Source organism: Coptis chinensis, chromosome 6 (assembly GCF_015680905.1).
Source record: "Coptis chinensis isolate HL-2020 chromosome 6, ASM1568090v1, whole genome shotgun sequence".
Taxonomy (NCBI): Eukaryota; Viridiplantae; Streptophyta; class Magnoliopsida; order Ranunculales; family Ranunculaceae; genus Coptis; species Coptis chinensis.
The window spans coordinates 9688515-9707823 of NC_141461.1; the positions used below are offsets into that span (position 1 = coordinate 9688515).

General features: G+C 37.1%; 2 protein-coding genes across 5 annotated transcripts; one reads left to right on the top strand and one right to left on the bottom strand.

Annotated features, from left to right (window-relative positions):
• Window positions 1-752: 752 nt before the first annotated feature.
• LOC147491345 (protein SYM1-like) lies at window positions 753-10072 on the bottom strand. Its single transcript, XM_086566711.1, has 4 exons — window positions 9556-10072; window positions 2071-2299; window positions 1570-1694; window positions 753-1231 (listed from the first exon to the last, which is right to left on the bottom strand). The coding sequence occupies exons 1-4, from the start codon at window positions 9904-9906 to the stop codon at window positions 1121-1123; spliced, it is 816 nt and encodes a 271-aa protein (XP_086422837.1). The 5' UTR covers window positions 9907-10072; the 3' UTR covers window positions 753-1120.
• Window positions 10073-13851: 3779 nt separating this feature from the next.
• LOC147491346 (casein kinase II subunit alpha-2-like) lies at window positions 13852-19305 on the top strand. Of its 4 annotated transcripts, none has more exons than XR_015199196.1 (11): window positions 13852-14073; window positions 14220-14349; window positions 15213-15410; window positions 16220-16377; window positions 16823-16913; window positions 17021-17086; window positions 17816-17898; window positions 18195-18258; window positions 18380-18448; window positions 18542-18818; window positions 18935-19305. XR_015199196.1 is itself a non-coding variant. In XM_086566707.1 (11 exons), exons 1-11 carry the CDS (start codon window positions 13988-13990, stop codon window positions 18967-18969), a joined length of 1005 nt encoding a protein of 334 aa, XP_086422833.1. In that variant the 5' UTR covers window positions 13852-13987; the 3' UTR covers window positions 18970-19108. The 4 variants fall into 4 exon arrangements, 3 of the variants coding, with proteins under 3 accessions (XP_086422833.1, XP_086422835.1, XP_086422832.1); XM_086566707.1 differs by having other exon boundaries at window positions 18542-18566; window positions 18935-19108; XM_086566709.1 differs by lacking the exon at window positions 18542-18818 and having other exon boundaries at window positions 18380-18462.
• The last annotated feature ends 4 nt before the right edge of the window (window positions 19306-19309 follow it).

Below are 19309 nucleotides of genomic sequence, written 5' to 3' on the forward strand. Positions count from 1 at the left end.
CATGGCAATTGACATGGACACTACTGCTTACTTGGTGATCCCGCAAAGTTTTGATTGAACCATGCACTGTGGAACTTACTAACGATGGGACCAGTTATCAACTACCCAGACACAACCCAACTAAATCTAAATCTAAATCTAAATCTAAATCTAAATCTCAAGTCTCAGCACACTTATCTGGCCAGGCAAACTTTTGCTACATGACAATCAAAGTCTCAAGTCTCAGCACACTTATCTGGCCAGGCAAACTTTTGCTACATGACAATCAGAGTCAGTCAATATATGTACAACAAATAACCCACGAGTTTTTGTTCCAGTTTGATTCCTGTGGTGATGGGCAGCCATTGAACACAGTAACTCAAGAGCAGTGACAATGAATCACCTTCCCAAGAGTTCATCAGTCTGTACTTCATATTCAAGATAAGACACTCATCAGTCGATACTTCATATTTCACATACTTGTATGATAACACTGTTAAGCTAACAACGCTTTACTTATCAACATTTAAAGAAAGAGCACAAGCATCAAACAATTTCATTACAATCAAATACCTCTCTAATAAGGAATTTGACAGCTTACTCTTGCTTCCTACCAAGAACGTATTTGTAATACTATTGAGATCGTAATGTCTGTTAAACTTTAATTGGTAAGGAAAAAACCTTACAATTAAAATCATATTCAATCTAGATACCAAAGCAAATGCAGAGGTTATGGAGGACACATACAACATGGGGTCCTAAATCCCGATTCGTGAAGAAAATCATGCTACATAACATGTTAACATTAAATAAAGAGCAGGCAGAAATATCTGTCATGATACAGTTTTCGGAACAATGTAGGCAATTACCATGAACATCTTCAAAAAATGTCAATTGTTTGGACCTACAAAATAGAACTTCGTGATCCTGCAAATAGTGCTATAACAAATATCAGCCCAACAAATCGAGCTTCATCAACTATACCTGCTCTTTAGGTCCCAAATACAATCCTGCTCCATATGACAGTTAGAACTCAGGGGCAACTCCTGAAGACAAGACATAAATTTACTCCTTCACAGTCAAACTTGCTACCAACTAGAGTTGTGCTGATCAATACACAAGACGTGATTAACACCAGTGTTCAAGAGGCAGATTCAATGGATGATATGCTGCTCGAATCTGCTTTCTCTAGAGTTGCCATGTATGTAATGTAAATGGTCCACAGATATGCGAAAGAGTTGCTAACCAAAGGCTGTCCAAAAAAAAAGCTCGTCAGCAACCAAATAAACAACAAAAAATCCACTTATCCACGGTAGTATAAATTTGACCAAGACAGACAGACAGATGATAGAACACTATCTACCACTCTCATGTACACGGTAAACTGGGATCCACTCGTCCATGAGTCTCACCCATCTGGACCATCCAATCTTTCTCTTCGATGGTCATGGTTGTCACACAACACAAACCACATGATCAGGCCTACTATGCAGTAACACATCAAGTGTAGATTTTGATCCACAGGAAAATTAGTTACATTGATTTGAATCCTCCTATCTACCCCTTTACATGGTAAAAACTTAATGATACCTGTAAACGGACAGGAATGAATTTGAATGTCACAAAATCGCATATGGGCCAGTACATGAGACCATTTGTCAATGTTGGAAGCAAGTCCCGCTTCAATCTGGCTATAATCTCTGCACCGTTTTCACCTAGACTTTCCATGCAACAACCCAAGCAAGTCAAGTTATAAAAAGTAAAATTACATGACTAATTTATTATGTATAACACGTGTATGAGAAGCACACATATAACCCCAATGATCATTTATATAAAACAAATTCCGCTCATGCATATTACCAAAATTAAATGTCCCCCTCCCCACGGGCGGATCTATGAGTTGTTGGCTCACCCGGGCTGCAGCAACCCCTCCAAACATCCCCACCAAAAAAATATATAGTGGTAATAGTCATATATTATATCCCCTAAAACGGGAAAAAAAAAAGTAGTAGTGAATTAGTGGGAGCTGCCCCCCCTGGTGGAGAATCAGTCAAAGCAATGACAGGATAAGGTTTTTGGATATAGTACCTTGAAGGCCAGCATTAACAGAGAAGAAAATCGTAGTCATAATAGGTCCATATATAGTCTGACCCATAAATAACTTTTTCAAAGTATTAACAACATCGCGCTTTGGTAAGACTTTGGAAATAAAATTGAACCAGAAATGCATCGATGGCCCCATAACTAGCATCCCATATCCAGCCATGCGCGAAGTCCTTATCAAGTCAAAAGAGTCTGAAGATGATCCAGTAATTGCCTGATGAATATATTTATCAACTGTCAGCCAACAAAAAAGTAGAAAATGAAAGTAGGGTAATACGGGAAGGCACTAATTGAAGTATTGAACACAAGTACATAGAATTTAACTGTGCAACTTAAATATACTTAAATTTTACTGACCTACTCAACCATCATCATTGTCGTATACATGTTACCACAATTTCCTATCACCCCTCCTAAAGTTAAACACTCTGAGGGTAAGATCCTCTCTTACTAGGGGTGCAGACGGATAGCCGAATATCCGAATCCGATTCGTATTCGTATTCGAAAAATAGGATATTATCCAAAATTTTCGGATATCGGATTCGGATAAATTTTCACATCCGAACAGGTTTCAGATACGGATGCTGGTACTATCCGTCGGATAATATCCGAATCCGATTTAATTAATATAAATATATTATTATATTAGAACTATAAATGCAAATTTAGTTTAGGGCTTCTTTTGTTCCTCAAATCTAATCTCAACGCCGCCACCACTCCTCTTCTTCCTCAAGTTCTCAAATCTCAACGCACCACCACCGCTCCTCTTCTTCTTCCTCAAAGCACCACCACCATGCAATCTCACCATTAAATATTTACATCAAGATCCACCCACTCCTCTCTAATATTTACGCTAGCAACTTAAATTGGAGTTTGCAATTATATCCAAGGATTCCAAGCAAAGGTATGAGAAGGCCGGCCATTATAATTACTGATTACCAAGTATTGTTTTTGAGCAAAGAACAAAAATACAAAAACCAACAGGGCCCATGTAACACTTGTGACAGTTTTTAGTACACGGCTTCTTGTAATAACTTGTCATGAAATTTAACATAGTTTTACCCGCTTCTATAAATGGCCTCTTGTAATAATTATGAAAGTTGTTTCTTGTACGGTCTCCTCTATAGAACTACTTGTCAGAGATGTATCCATGCTTGTACCTCATGCTAGATGTGTTGTCTGTGTCTTTGCCTGGCCCGAGTCACTTGCTTGTCTACTGAAAACTCAATATGTTCAAACTCCAAACATGTTGCCTATGTCTAGGTTCTCTTTTGAGTTCTATGAACAAATTTTCAATAGCCACTTATTATTGTCCTTAATATTGACTCTATTTATTGTATTATGTAGGTGGAAATGGCTACCCCAACCCCAAGCAGTGCTGCATCAGCTCCTTCGCTTAGTGGTAGTCTATAAAGCACAGATACTTCTATATGGGTGAAGTATCCGTGTCCGATATGTATCCGACACGGATACGCCCCGATACGGCTCGGATACGTGTCAGATACGCGATTTGGAGTATCTGATTTTTTAATTAATTTTTTAATTTCCGATACGTGGGGGATACGTGGGAACTTCAACAAAAAAAAAACAAGTGAAATAAAATCCAAGATAAGAAAAATGCAAAAGAATAAAGATGAAGTGAATTAAGATGTAGAAGATGACTTAGTTAAAGTTGGACAACTTGATTGACAAATCCATTGTACTGTTTTGAACTTTTTTGTTGGCATTTGCTTGCAGTGTTATACACTTATACAAAGTTGCTGCTTAATGTGTTTGAATTGGTCATTTTATGAAGTAGAATTGCCATTTTAATTTGAATTTGGTGAAAAATACTCAATTATATATATACGTATTATTCAAACGTATCCATAACGTATCTGTATCCTATATTTTTTAAAATGCCGTGTCCGCGTATCCGTGTCTTGTCGTATCCGTGTCGCGTATCCGAATGTGAGCCATACGCCTATCGACGAGCCTACGTCTATTGATGCCGATACTGCTGCTACTAGTATATCGTCGGATGAAGAAACAACTCCTGATGATCCATTGAAAGGTAAACGTTCAAAAATGTGGCTAGACTATGAAATTAAAAAATTAGGAGATGGAACCTCTAAAGCTTATTGTAAACATTGCAAAAAGAGTTTTGATCCTAGTAGTAAGTTGGGTACTACGCATTTGAGAAATCACTTGAAATCTTGCAAGATAAATTATTGTAAACATTGCAAAAAGAGTTTTGATCCTAGTAGTAAGTTGGGTACTATGCATTTGAGAAATCACTTGAAATCTTGCAAGATAAAGAAACATTCTACTTCAGGTCAAAAACTTTTGTGTAATTCATTTAGCTCAAATGAAGCTCCAAAATTAGCAAGTTGGAAATATGACCCACGTATAAGTAGACTTGACTTTGCACGCATGGTTGCTAAGCATGATTACCCTTTTCTTATGGTTGAACATGAATACTTTAGAGTTTTCATAAATGGTATTTGTCCTATGTTCAAATGGGTCTCAAGAACCAATGTTCGAGAGGATGTCATGCAGCTTTACAATGAGTCAAGAACTGAGTTACAAGATTTTTTTGATAAGTTGCCATCAAAAGTTAGTTTTACAAACGATATATGGACCCCTGACTATCAAAATCTTGGTTATTATTGTGTTACTTGAGTGGGTGTTGCGAAAAAAAATCATCGCTTATCTTATTGTCCCTATGCCACATAGTGGTGTTGTTCTTAGTGAGGTTATCAAGGCTCAAGCGTTGGCATGGAATGTTGACAGAAAATTATTTGCCATAACCGTTGATAATGCTTCTAACAATAATACTACTATGGTAGTGGAGCTCAAGGATTGGCTTAAGAGGAAAGGGGTTTTATGTCTTGATAGTAGTTTGTTTCATATAAAAGATGTAGTGCCCATATTTTAAATTTTATTGTGCAAGATGGATTGGATGTGATTGCTCCTTTTATTGTTAAGATTCGAGAGAGTGCTAGGTATGGCAAGAATTCTCATAGTAGGTATGAAAAGTTTTTGAATGCATTAGCTCAAACAAGGTTAACTGGGAAAGGGGTTTCTATGGATGTTCCTACAAGATGGAACTCTACTTATGACATGCTCTGTAGTGTCATCCAAGTGCGTAGAGCTTTTGAGCGCTTGGCAGAGTTAGCTTCCGACTATAAGCATTTACCTTCTCCTGAAGAGTGGGAAATGGGAACTAACATTTGTGAGTGTTTGAAAGTTTTCAATGATGCTACACTTCATTTCTCTAGCGTCCAATACCCAACTGCAAATTTGCATTTTAAATCTGTTTGTGATATTCATTATGATATTCTTGAGTGGTTAGACTCTGATTTTTATTATATCCGTGATATGGCAAAGGCTATGAAAGAAAATTTTGATAAATATTGGAGCGAATGCAATTTATTGACGAGTTTTGGTGTTGTACTTGATCCTTGTTATAAGATGCAGTTTATTGAGTATGTTTTTCCTATGATTTATGGTAAGGAGTCTAAACAAGAAGAAGATGTGAAAAAATCTTTGAATGAGTTGTACACCATGTATGCAATGTCCGATTCTTCTATGGTTGATGTCGGATCATCTTCTAGTCGGTTGAATTCATCTTCTGGTGACCAAGGGAGTTCTAAGATGGATGAAGGTTTCCAAAATTTCATAAAACAACGTTCGGAAAGTTCAAAAGTTCCGAAAACAGAGTTGGAGAAGTATCTAGAAGAAGATTTATTCCCATTTGATGCTAATGGGACAGGTTATGACATATTGGTTTGGTGGAATAACAATGGTCTGAAGTTTCCTATATTAGCAAGGATGGCACGTGACATTCTAGCAGTTCATGTATCGAGTGTTGCTTCAGAATTTGCATTTAGTTCCGGTGGTAGAATAATTACCGACTCTCATTTATCATTGGGTGTTGATTCTGTGGAAGGCGTTGGTATGTTTGAAGGATTGGTTGCCTAAACTAAATGGTAATTTCCTTCTCTTGAACTTTATTTAATGTATGTATTTATATATATACAAGAATTACATCGTGTCTAACTTTCTTTATATCTTAATTCATTTATGCATTAAACCGATTGATGTTGGCTTGGATGCTTGACTTGTGATAGAACAACTTTTAGTCTTGACACTATGAAACGAGGTAAGAATAGGACTAGCAAGGTTAATTTATATCTTGTCTACCTTTTTAAGTAATTAGAAATACATATGTTTCTTTATGTTTTCGTGAAGTATTTAATTATTTAAATATAATCTCTACGTTAAATTTCATGACAAGTTTCTGTTGATGTCTATTTCTTTGTTTTGTTTTTTCATAACCGAAGTAGTATCCAACTTTACAAGTACTCAAATGTTGACCATATTAACTTGTTTTTGTTTGAATAATCACCCCCTTTTTTTTTATTGAACGATTAGTGCATTTCATCTCATTATTGAATTCCTTTGCCACAAGTATGTATGCTTATGTACTAAAATTTTTATCTTCTTTGAAGCATTCAATTCTTTTTTAAGATAGAATATCTAATTAGTTATTAGATATTCTCTCCTCTATGCAGGTGTTACTTGCAGGTGTTACTTGCTTTGATTGAAGTACTCAAAAGGATGTTGTAGGTTGGAATCGATATGGATGTGAAAAGTGTCATGTGGGCATGGGCAAGAACTCTACTGAGTCATGTCATTTTGTAAACCCTATGTTTATTTTCAGAGTTGATCTCTAATTTGTAGCTTTGAGACTTTTGTAAGATTGTTATGTAATCTTTTTACACTACACTTTCCAGTTTCCACGACTATTAGACATCTTGTGTTCTTTACTTCTTTTGTTTCGGTTGATAAGTTGATTTGGATGGTTATTCTATTTCCTTAATGTTAACAGGTTGAAGTGTTTTCTTAATTTACAAGTCTTTTTAACAGGTTGGTTTGACAATATATGGTTGTTAGGCTGTATGATTTGTTTGGATATATGATATCGTTATTTCTTCAAAAATTCCAAATGTCAACAGATTATTCGGATTCGGATATTGGATTTTGTGATCGGATTTGGATTTATTCCCATCTGTTTGATTTTGTGATCGGATTCGGATGTAAGTACAAACTTTCGGATTCGGATTCGGATACAGGCATATCCGCATCCGAACCTATCCGTCTGCACCCCTATCTCTTACCTTGATAGGTTGGGACACATTGACGGGTGGCCACTTAGATGCATATCCCCCTTTTACACACACACACACACACACACACACTGGCTTATAAATCTCGTGAAGATATTAAATTTCAGTCAAAGGATGAAGAACTTTTAAACTATACATCTTTTTAAGTAGATAACATGTTTGTCACAGGAATACAGGAACAAGCTTTTAGACGAACGAAGATCTTGGTATTACAAGACAATTTGAGAACCAAATGAGAGTGAATCGGATACCTAAGCCATCCATGTAGAATTTTTAAAGTTGCTTAGCAAGCTCAATGCAAAATACGGAAAGCCAACAAACAAACTCTTAAGGTTCACCAAGCCTAAGACGTAGTGTGCACAAGAATAGTGTTCAAATTACCATATGCTTCAGCTTCTAGTAGTATAATATATGCATTTGTCTATATAAGAATAAAATGTTGGAAAATCTAAGTGTGAATAGAAAGTAGTCCCATATATGAAAGATGATGTACTTGAACAACTTTATGAAGTTGGTCTAGTGGTACACATTTTGGAATCCAAGTTGGATGTGAAGGGTTCAAACCCACTCCCCAACAAAATAGACATGAATATATTGAATATTCTATGATTGGGCATTTGGGCCTTGGGGGTCTTGGACTTGGACTAGTATGGTTGGGACTTAGTTTTTATATTCGGATGTCATAGACAGTTATCAAGAAGTTATTGACGGTTACTTTTTTGATAACTGTCATTCTCTTTTTTGTCTGTTATAAAACTCTTTAAGCATTATCTTGGAGAGACATGTTTGAAGAGACATAGTGACGCTTGGAACAGACATGGTCGCTATTTGAAGAGACACTTTCGTTTTATTTAAACTCTTGTCTTGTTATTTCAAAAAATACTTGAGAAAGATCTCTGAAGAAGAGAAAAGAACTTTTGAGAATGACAAAAACGTCCATATCTTTTCTCCATGTTGATTTCTGATTTGGAAGACGATACCTGAACTTGTTATTTCAAAAAACACTTGAAAAAGATCTCTGAAGAAGATAAAAGAACTTTTGAGAGTAACAAAAATGTACATATTTTTTTCCTTGCTGATTTCTGAAGTTTCATTGAGAGTACAAAAGTCCATTAAAAGGTTCGCTAGGGCTTCAAAGTTGTGGTGCTATGATTTCGAAGTAATTGATTGTTATATCCTGGGAAGTTGGGCTATTAAATCGTTGAGTACTCCCCGAGTAATCAATGAGTACTCGCTACTCGTTGCTTAGCCGACCCGACTAACAATTTAATCCCCGATTACAATCGGGCTCAAAAACTCTCCGAGTACTCGGCCGATTAGGCCCGATTAGCCGAGTACTTGTGTTCACTATTTCAATGTTAAACATTGAACTCGACATTTCGTCGATTCGACCAACCCTCGATTATGTAAAGTTTTACATTTTAATCATATTTATTTTAGTTGATTTAGTGTTTTAATTGTTTATTGATTGATTAGGTTCTTAATTGGCTTCATTATATTGGTATTTCAAAGTTAAATATATTTAATAATTATTTGTAAAGAAATATAGTGTTATGAAAAATCGTCCGATTAATCCCCAACCGATTACACCCACTTGCTACTCGCTCTTCAAGTGAGTAGCGACTGAGTAGCGATTTAACTGCACAGCTGGGAAGACCACACCTGAAGAACTGTGAGCACTCGGACAGGGGTAAAATTCATCTTTAGGACATTGCATTTGCAATCCTTAATCATAAAGAGTAATTTCTTGTACTGTTGTTTTATTCTATAAAACATCATCTTCTTTATTCATACTATTATCTATAAAGTTTTGCTTTGTTCAATTATTCCATATTGGTGGAGTGTGGTTCCAACATAAAATGTAGGCCATGTAGAACTTAGGTACTCAGGGAGCACTAAATATACACACAGTTATGCTCTGAAATTGCAATGACGACCATGGAGGATTATGTTAGTTCAGCCATGAATATTGACAACACGGGAAGCGTTAGAGGATTATGTGTTTACTTCATATATTCTAACTATAAGTTAGTTTTCTCAATTATTGAATTCTCATTTCCTTTTGAAAGCAGAGGCAGAACAAATACCAGATGCTTAAGCCAGCGATCTGTAGGTCTTCGTTCTCGAAGATCAACATTTCAACTAAGCTTAACTAAATAATGAAAAAATGGATACAATGGAGCTAAATTGGTAAATACACCCGGAGATGGTAAATGTGGTTGAATCAAATCAATATATGCAAAATGTAATTTAAATAATATGGAGCAAACTAAAAGTTTATGTAGGGGGATTATAATACCTGGGAAGACAAGTCAGCAAAAGTATAAATAAGAGAAGAAGTAATACTCTTGGTGAGAATGGGCCGTGATTCAAGCATGCCCAAATACCATCCTATAAATCCATTTTTCGACGTCAATGATGATGAAGAAGAAGAAGAGGAGTAAGAACGGTAAAATGAGTATAAAGAAGGATACTTTGGGGGTTTTTGTTTGTAGAGAAGAGGGGAACGGGCGGTATAATAATAGGGTCTAGAGTGTAGTGGTAGTTGTTGATGTTTGGTGACATTTTGGTGGTGGAAGAGAATTGTTGAGCGTGTGTTGTTTAGCAGTCTGTGGAGGCAGCTTTTGCTGCTTCTAAGACTGCTACTCATTTTTGGGGTTTTGCCAAGGGTTTAAATGGAGTCAGGTGGGAGAACTTTAATTACATTCTGGGCAGGGCAGACTAATTTATACTTTATTTTTTTTTGTTTTTGGTGAAGAGCCTATTTGTTCTGTCGTTATTCCTTAGGTCACTTTTTCAGTTTACCCCAAAACAGTAAAAAATAGTCTAAAAAAAGAAACACTTTGGTGACCGTATAAAATGTGCTTTGAATCTTTCAACATTTTGTTTTTCCAACTTTTCAAAGTGTGCTCAGTCCGAACTCAACGCGAGCACGCAAACTGAACTCCTATGTACTTGTTCTGTCAACAATATTCCAGGTACCAAATATTGCATATGGCAAAGGGATCCAGAAGCTATCTCAAAGGTTTTTGTGGACCATTTCCCAAAAAAACTTTGAGAGGTCAGATGATGATGCGACAAGCCAGATTTTCAACTCTTGTACACCAAGGATCACTGATCTAGACAACATCGACATGAACAGAACCCCAGAGGAGGACGAAATTAGAAGAGCAGCCAATCAGATTGGAGCGAACAAATCTGCAGGGCCAGATGGATTTACTGGAAAGTTCTATCATACCTATTGGGATATCATCGGAAGGGACATCACAAACTTCATTCAACAATTCTACCTCACTGCCCATTTCACAAAACCACTGAATCATACAAACATAGTACTAATCCCAAAAACAAAAAATCCTGAACAACCTACACATTTTCGTCCAATCAGCCTTTGTAATGTGGCCTATAAAATCCTGTCAAAAGTTATAGTGAATCGTTTACAACCACTACTGAATAAGATAATAGGCCCTTTCCAAAGTGCTTTCATTCCAGATCGATGCATCCATGACAACATTCTTATAGCCAACGAACTTTTTCACCACCTCAACACTAGAAACAAAAAAGCCAAACAAAAATGGGGAGCAAAAATTGACCTATCTAAAGCGTATGATCGTGTTGGCTGAAATTTCCTGAGGAAAACTCTTTCTTCATTTGGTTTCAATGAACACTGGTGCAACATGGTGATGTTTTGTGTGCAATCTGTCTCCTACTCTATTATCGTCAATGGCAGACCATGCGGCTATTTTAGTCCAAAGAGAGGCATACGTCAAGGAGATCCGCTCTCACCATACCTCTTTATTCTAGGCATGGAGGTCCTGTCCACCCATCTCCTAAAACTTCAATAGGCCAAACTCATTAAAGGAATCTCTATTGGCCGGGGTGTCCCATCAATTCACCACCTGCTATACGCAGATGATCTTGTACTCTTTGGCAATAATGAGCTCAAAGAAGTTAATGAAATGGTCGAGGCTTTGAAGCTATTCTGTCAAGCATCAGGTCATCAAATCAACTTTGAAAAATCTGATCTGCTCTTCAGTACTCATGCGACGAGAGATTTTAAGCAAAACTCTCGCACAATTTTTGACATCAAAAGACAGCAGCCAATCTCAAACTATCTGGGGAGCCCAACTTGCCTCAGCAGAGTAACAAGCAAGTCTTTCAACCCGCTTCTTCTGAGACTACAAAACAGACTCAGGTTATGGAAGGCATCTACCCTCTCTCAAGCGGGTAGACTGACACTTATTAACGCGGTTTGCTCCGCAATCCCAAATCATCAGATGGGGGTTTTTAAACTACCAGAAGTGATTACTCATCCCATTGATGTACATCGGCGTGCATTTTTCTGGGGACATGAAGTAAACACTAGGAAAGTTCACTCGGTTAACTGGGAAGTGATTGAAAAGCCAAAGTTATATGGTGGCCTGAGAGTCAGAAATCTTCAACATACAAATCTAGCTCTCCTTGCTAAGAAAGGTTGGGAAGTCATTGCAAGCAACAGGTCTTTATGGATCGATATTGTCAAGGCAAAATACTTGCGAAATCAAGATTTCTTGACTATGTGTCCCAAACCACTTAACTCTAGAGTCTGGAGAGACATCCTAAAGGCCCGTACAGTCCTCACTAAAGGATTGGGATGGGAAATAGGAAATGGTTCAGATATCAACCTGTTCACAGAAAGATGGATCCCAAGTAAAGAAGGTATCACGGCTCCAATATACTCCAATCCTACTGTCAAACCGATTTTCGTCTCGGACCTCATTGATAGCAACACAAGGAAATGGCGCTCCAACACCATCTATCACTGCTGGCCGGAAGATATTGCGAAACAAATTATCTCCATTCCACTTTCGCATACTGAGAAACCCGACAGAAGAGTTTGGACGCGAACAATTAATGGAAAATACACGGTGAAATCAGGGTATCAAGCTATAATCGTCAACCAAAACCCCGCTCTCTTTGATTGGAGAATCATCTGGAAACTTCGATGCCCCCCGCGAGTAAAGGTATTCATGTGGAAACTTGCGCTTGATGCTTTAAACTCATCCTCTAACCTATTCAATATAGGTTTAAACTTTAACCCAGACTGTGTCTTCTGTAAAAGCTACCCAGATACCTCACAACACCTGTTCAAAGAATGTCCTTTCACTCAGACAATATGGAGACTCAGCCCAATCCCCCAAATTGTTAACGCACCCTTCAATGACACACCGCAGAGATGGATATCAAAGACTCAACAATTATTGAGAAATCAACACAGAGATATACCCTTTGCTATGGAACTCTCTGTAATCATCTGCTGGAACATCTGGAAGAGCAGAAATGAAATGATTTTTGAACAAAAAAGGGTCACTCCTCAAGGCACAATCAAAGCTAGTCTTGTTTTCTGGAGAAGCACAAAGGATGCCCAGTCACTACTCCTTAAACCCAAGAGTCCGAAACAACTCCATCATCTCTGCTGAAAGTCTCATTTAGCCCCATACGTAACTCTAAACACTGATGGTGCGAGTCACGGAAATCCAGGCCCTGCAGGTATGGGTTGTGTATTAAGGAACTACGACGGGGTTTTATTTTTCGCATCGATGGATTACGCCCCCTGTCGGAACATCTTTCCTAGCGTAAGCGTTGGCCATGAGACTAGGTCTATACCTAGCAATCTCCTATGGCATCACCCACATACATATCCAAAGTGACTCCCGGGCTTTGATCAAGTGCATTAAGGGAGAAGAGGGGATAGTCCATGGGAGGGAGGTGGGATCATTGAGGATATTCGCCAACTTTTTTCTCCTTGTTCGAAAACATATTCATCATCCACATATACTGAGAGAAGGAAATGCAACGGTGACATTTAATCGGCACGGTATGGCATTTCTTTAGCTCGTCACATGAGCTGGCACGATAGACCTCCAGATATCATATGTAAAGATCTTTTTTTCGACTGTATGGGTATTTCAACGCCCCGTTTAGTTTAAATAATATGAAAATGTTTGAGGAAAAAAAAAATAATGTAAATCAGTAAAATTGAGTTTACCATCATTTGATAAGTTATACAAAGTGCAAAAAAAAATTTTTGTTTTGCTTTTTGCATTGGCCACCCAAAATGTTTTAGAGCATCACAAAATGGACAAATGGAATATGTTTTTACTAGAAAAAACTAGCTAACTGGCATGCACGTGTCTACGCCATGTGTGCGGTCAGTTAGTTTGGGCCAGGCAACAACTTTCGGTCAACGCCAATTTCATAATTATTTGTAAAATTGAGAATAGTGTGATAAATCAAAGGAGAAACATCTTAATTTTACTATACACATCACATATATTATTACAAATCTTAGTTCTAATTTAACCGTAATAATCGAAACCGGATAGTGATATAATCGGAAACAGTTACTGTTTACCGAATCATTCTCTTTTTAAAGTAGTTAGATGAAAGGCTTCCAAGTTTAGGGACAAAAAAATAGTTGATGGTATTTGGACCTTATTCTGAAGGGCCCAAAAGGGCCGACCCAACGACTTGAAGCCCATAGTTCCAAAGTAACTCCCCCAAACCAACCGCCAAAAAAAACAGTTGGACACTCTCTCAAGTCTCCACACACACATGACACACCGAGCACAATTCTTGACACCAACCTCTTTCTTCCTAAAACGAGTCCCACGCTAGAAAACACACTATCTTATATAAGCAAGTAGAAGCAAGAAACTGGTAGCACAAATAAACAACCAAAGAAAGAAACAATGTCCATAGCAAGAGTTTATGCAGATGTAAACGACACTCGCCCCAAAGAACACTCTGATTACGATTCTCTCACCATTCCTTATGGGTAACAAACACATTCTCATTCTGTTATTTGATAAAAATGCCTCAAAGAACACACTTGTTATAAAGAATCAATTTTTTTTTTTTTTTTACTATAAAGATTGAGTGATAAAAAAGTGTTGTGTTGGTATGTTTTTTTTTACTGTTCAGGAATCAGGATGACTATGAGATTGTTCAGAAACTTGGAAGGGGAAAGTACAGTGAGGTCTTTGAAGGTATCAATGTTACTAACAATGAACGTTGCGTTATCAAGATTCTCAAGCCTGTTAAGAAGAAGAAGGTACATACATGACTTGCTTTTTCTGTTTCTACATGGAAATTATATGTTCTTTGAGGCGGGTGTATTTGATTATATGCGAGGATTGTTTTGAGATAAGGAGGATATGTATGGTGTTTTCTTTTATATATGCTCATTGGGCAAGTGAAAAAACTAAAAGGGGATTTCCAGAAGCTTGAAAATTATGTACTACGAGTGTCGAGATTACCTACACTTACTTTGCTATATGTTGCAAAACCATTTTAAAGTTTAAGTATGTCGTGTGAGCGGAGTAGATATTTAGTAGTCTATTAGTAGCTAGTTATTAGATTGTTCTGTTGGTAGTGTAGTTCTCTGAATCTGTCCCGATTAATATGTTCTTTTTCACATCCACAAGTTTGAAATGTTCTCTTGGATCTTCATTTTAGTAAGTGTACCTTTTGCTCATGGAGGATAGAGATCTGCTACGAGAAGAACTAACCTTGATACCATCTACACAGTTCATGTCTATTATATTCTAAGAGATAGGTCTTAGCCCATTGGATTACTAGGGGGACCAGCTGATCAGATTTTCTGTTCACCCTCCTTCGTAGCCCTATCTCAGTTTCTAACCTTAGTCCTCGTATTCCTCTCCAGATAATAGTAAACCATCTCAAGTGTCACGGCTGGAACCTATATAATCCTCACCCTACACCAAATGGATAGCTTCCTAGACTATCTTATAGCAGAATGAAAAGCAAGTTTGGACAAAGAATAGGTCGCTACTCTTGTCCATTTTCTCTTCTGTATTCTCAGCCTTAGAATGTTGTATTATAACTGCTTTTTATTGGTTTATCTGAATGATCTATGACTCTGAATTACTAGTATCTGTCTCTACTCTTGTGCAGATAAAGAGAGAAATAAAGATACTTCAAACCGTCTGCGGAGGCCCAAATATTGTGAAGCTGCTCGATATTGTCAGAGATGATCAACAATCAAAAACTCCTAGCTTGATTTTTGAACATGTGAAAAATACAGATTTCAGAACTTTGTATCCTACATTGACAGACTATGACATCCGCTACTACATTTATGAGCTTCTCAAGGTGAATTTCTTTATTCAATTCATTTTGGACCTTATTTTGTTGCCATTGTTTTTACAACTATTCTTTAGCACTTACATATATATGAATTACAAAGTGGCGCTTATATATATGTAACATATCTGTAAACAACTGAACATGCACACTGATGGTCAGGACAATGCATGTTTTATGTGTCAAGAAGCATGTTCTGTGGTAGCCTACGTTATCTACGTATGTGTGCATCTACGTATGTGTGTAGATTGTCTTGCCTACAGGCTACAGCACGTCCTATGATATCACCTAGTGTACACAATTTTCGGTAGATATCATCGTGCCCCAGTCTTACCCCTTTAAATATAACTCATACAATCAAATTTCAGCACATCAGAATGTAGTTATAAACCGAGATTCTACCCAAGTGCCTTTGGAGCTTTTTTATTCTCCAGATTTTTTTTTCTCATGGTGTTGTTTTACAGACTCTGGCAAGTGGATGCAAAAATTATGCGATTTTTATATTTTTCAAAAGTGAAAGTGCAATAAAACAATAAATTTCCTTGCTCCATCTAGGCAAAACCTCAATCATTTTGAGAACGATATGGTTAGAGTGGAATATAGTTTAAGGTGCTCGAACATGGGTTTCCGTAATTTTTTAGTCTTTTTGGGTTCCTTTCCTTGTTTGTGTTGTACTTTTACACTTTCCTTTTTGTTTTTGTTTTTTCTTTTCTTAACTGTAGTTCGCTTTCTGTTCAGTTGTAATACTTAAATTAGTAACCAAGTTGTTTATGTCATGTAACGTGTGGAATTTAGCTAAAATGTTGCTTCCATTTCAGGCATTAGACTACTGTCATTCACAAGGAGTTATGCACAGAGATGTTAAACCTTCCAATGTTATGATAGACCACGAGCTGCGCAAACTTCGGTTGATAGACTGGGGCCTTGCCGAGTTCTATCATCCTGGCATGGAATATAACGTTCGTGTTGCCTCAAGGTAAAGCCTCAAAGATGCCCTGAAACTATCATATCATGTAAAATACTTTGTTTCATATAAATATGTTCAAAAGGATGGGGAGCTCCAAAAAGTTAAAAGTCACTTGGGACTTTGGTCTTCTTAGTTTGTGGTACAGACGTAAAGTAACTAACTAGCCAGATGACCTGAGTAGTTCATGTTGTTCAACCAACTGGGATTGATCTTACACCGTTTTGTCCATGAAGCCAATTTCATAATTATATCTCTTTCAGATTATCTTATTTTTCTAACCTACTAATGCAAGAGATAATGCTAACTTTGAGCTATGATACTAAGATTTGGTGGATGATTTTTACGATGACTAAATCTGCTCATTTATTAGTGCCTTTTAGTTCATCTAGATTGAGCATACAGTGACATACTATTTTCTGTTCACAGAAAACTAAAAACTTTGCCCTTGTTGCAGATTCTATAAAGGGCCTGAACTCTTTGTTGATTTACAAGACTATGACTACTCCTTAGACATGTGGAGTCTTGGCTGCATGTTTGGAGGAATGGTGAGAATTTTCTCCTTATGAAACCTTTTGCTATCTAGTGTGAAGTCCCTTTTTAGCACGTTTGCATTGCCTTACATTGACAAGCCTCTCAAAATTTTCTTCTGCAGATATTCCGCACGGAGCATTTATTTCACGGTCGTGACAATCATGATCAGTTTGTCAAAATTGCTAAGGTAATATCTACTTTGGTCTGTGGTTATTCACATGCTCATATATGTTCTTGTAATCCAAGTATCCAACCATTACCTAATTTCTTTCAAAGTTACGGCTGGTTGACGCAGTCGGGCTTTTGAAGTTTTGAGTAGCTTAGTCATAGATTCAGCAAAACCATGGGAGAGTTAGCTAGTCAATCCGTGTGGATGCAAGGACAGTTTTAATTCGGATACTCTTCATTTTTGTTTTGAACCTAATCATCAAATTTGTTACGTTGTTTTAACTTGCAAGACACTCATGTATGAATTACTTTTCCCTTCAACAAGATAACGAAAGATACATGATTTATTTTTCCCATGAACTCTTTTACTGTAACAACTTAGTGTAGGCTGTTTCTAGTAAGAAATAGGTACTGTTAATTTATTTATTTCCCCAATTTTCTTTATAAACTTATTAAATTTGGTGTCATATACTTATGTCTGGATTTGAAGTTCTCTCCTGAAAGGTCTTCTATGGTCTGACTAAATGTGCTGCATAGACTGTAGACGAATATCATGGCTTGGCTTTATTGTTTAGCTATCATGCATAGGCTTGTGTATTTTTAACATCATAATAATGCCTTTTTATCTTTGTTTTGCATTTATTTGTATAAAATCACAATTTTTTGACATCTACAAGTTAGAGAAGATAGATAGAGGAGGGGGCAGATTATCCAGTAGCACAAATTTAAAACTTGGCTATCATTTCAGGTACTTGGCATGGATGACCTAAACTCATATTGTTTCAAATATCAGTTGGAAGTTAAGCCTGAGTTTGGTGGCCTTGTTGTGAGGTATGTCTTTACCTATGTACTTTGTTTCCTTGTGTGTATGGGTTGGGGATCTGGTCTCAAATCTTTCGAGTCCTGCGGTGTTGAACATAAGCTGTGATCAGTCAAATGGCAATTCTCCCTCCAGGTAATATGCCGCTACAGAGGAACAAAAAAGAAGAAGATTGATAAGGAGGGACAAGGATATATACCTTTTTTTGGTGGAAGGGTCCTTTCTCATTTGGAATCAGCTAGTAGAAAGCAACAGAACATGTTGTTTGTATGTCAGTTGATGATGTTTTCGGTTAATTTTTCTGCAGGCGCAGCAGGAAGCCCTGGTTCGAATTCGTTAATGTAGATAATCAGCATCTAGTATCTCCTGAGGTTATTCCTTTTCGCCCTTGACAAAACATATTAATATGCTTTGAGCTTTTCACACACTTCATTATCTAGATTTATCATTTCTATGAACTGATTAAGTTTAGTTACTTGAATATGAACGCAGGCAATTGATTTTCTTGATAAACTTCTCCGCTATGATCATCAGGATAGGCTTACTGCACAAGAAGCTATGGTAATTCTATACGAGTCAGTGAAGTATTTCTTTTTTTCTTTTTTTTCTTTTTTTCCTGTTGTTTGCCTAACTGAATTATCTACAAATTGCTAGGTCCACAAATATGGGAGGCAACTAAGTAAGAGAGTGGGTGGGGGAGGGGTGGCTGTTGTTAGTATGTATTCAGGATTGGGGTCAGGAAGTGTAGTCTCTTGAAATTAATCAGCTGGAATTTGCACAATTACAATGTACTAATATTAGAATAGCTTGAAGTCCAAGTTATCCAGGGACTTAATATTCGTGGAGAAACGTTTCCCTTATGGCGCAGAATACTGAGACTGCTTTGGCATCTACCGTCATGATGAATTGATTATATCCATTTCTTTGAGATGTATAACCATGAGTTACTTGTTAGACCTCTCTATGCTTGTGTTGCCACACCAGAAACTTCTCATACGATGTCTGTTTTTATCACTAATCTGATGTGTTCTTAACTTCTTGCATCAGGCCCATCCATACTTTTCTCAAGTGAGAGCTGTTGATACTGGCAGAAAGCTTCAGCAGAAAAGGAAGAAGGATAGCTGCGAGGAAAAGCTGGATCAGTAACTATACCATCGGATGTAGAAAACTTTCCTGTGCAAAACTTAGATTTAGATCAATTACCAACACTCAATTTATGTGATGAGAGCTGACGACAGTTGTAGACTGCTTTCTTTGACTGCAGAACTTAGATTTTTCTGTATGTGTTCTTAGAAACTCTTTCCCAGTGGAAAGTGTATTGTAGTTATTTGTATCTTTTTTCACAATTGATTTGTACAACAGATTGACAACATTCTTCATTCAGTATTTGAGTATTTCAACCTGTGTATATTATTGCATATA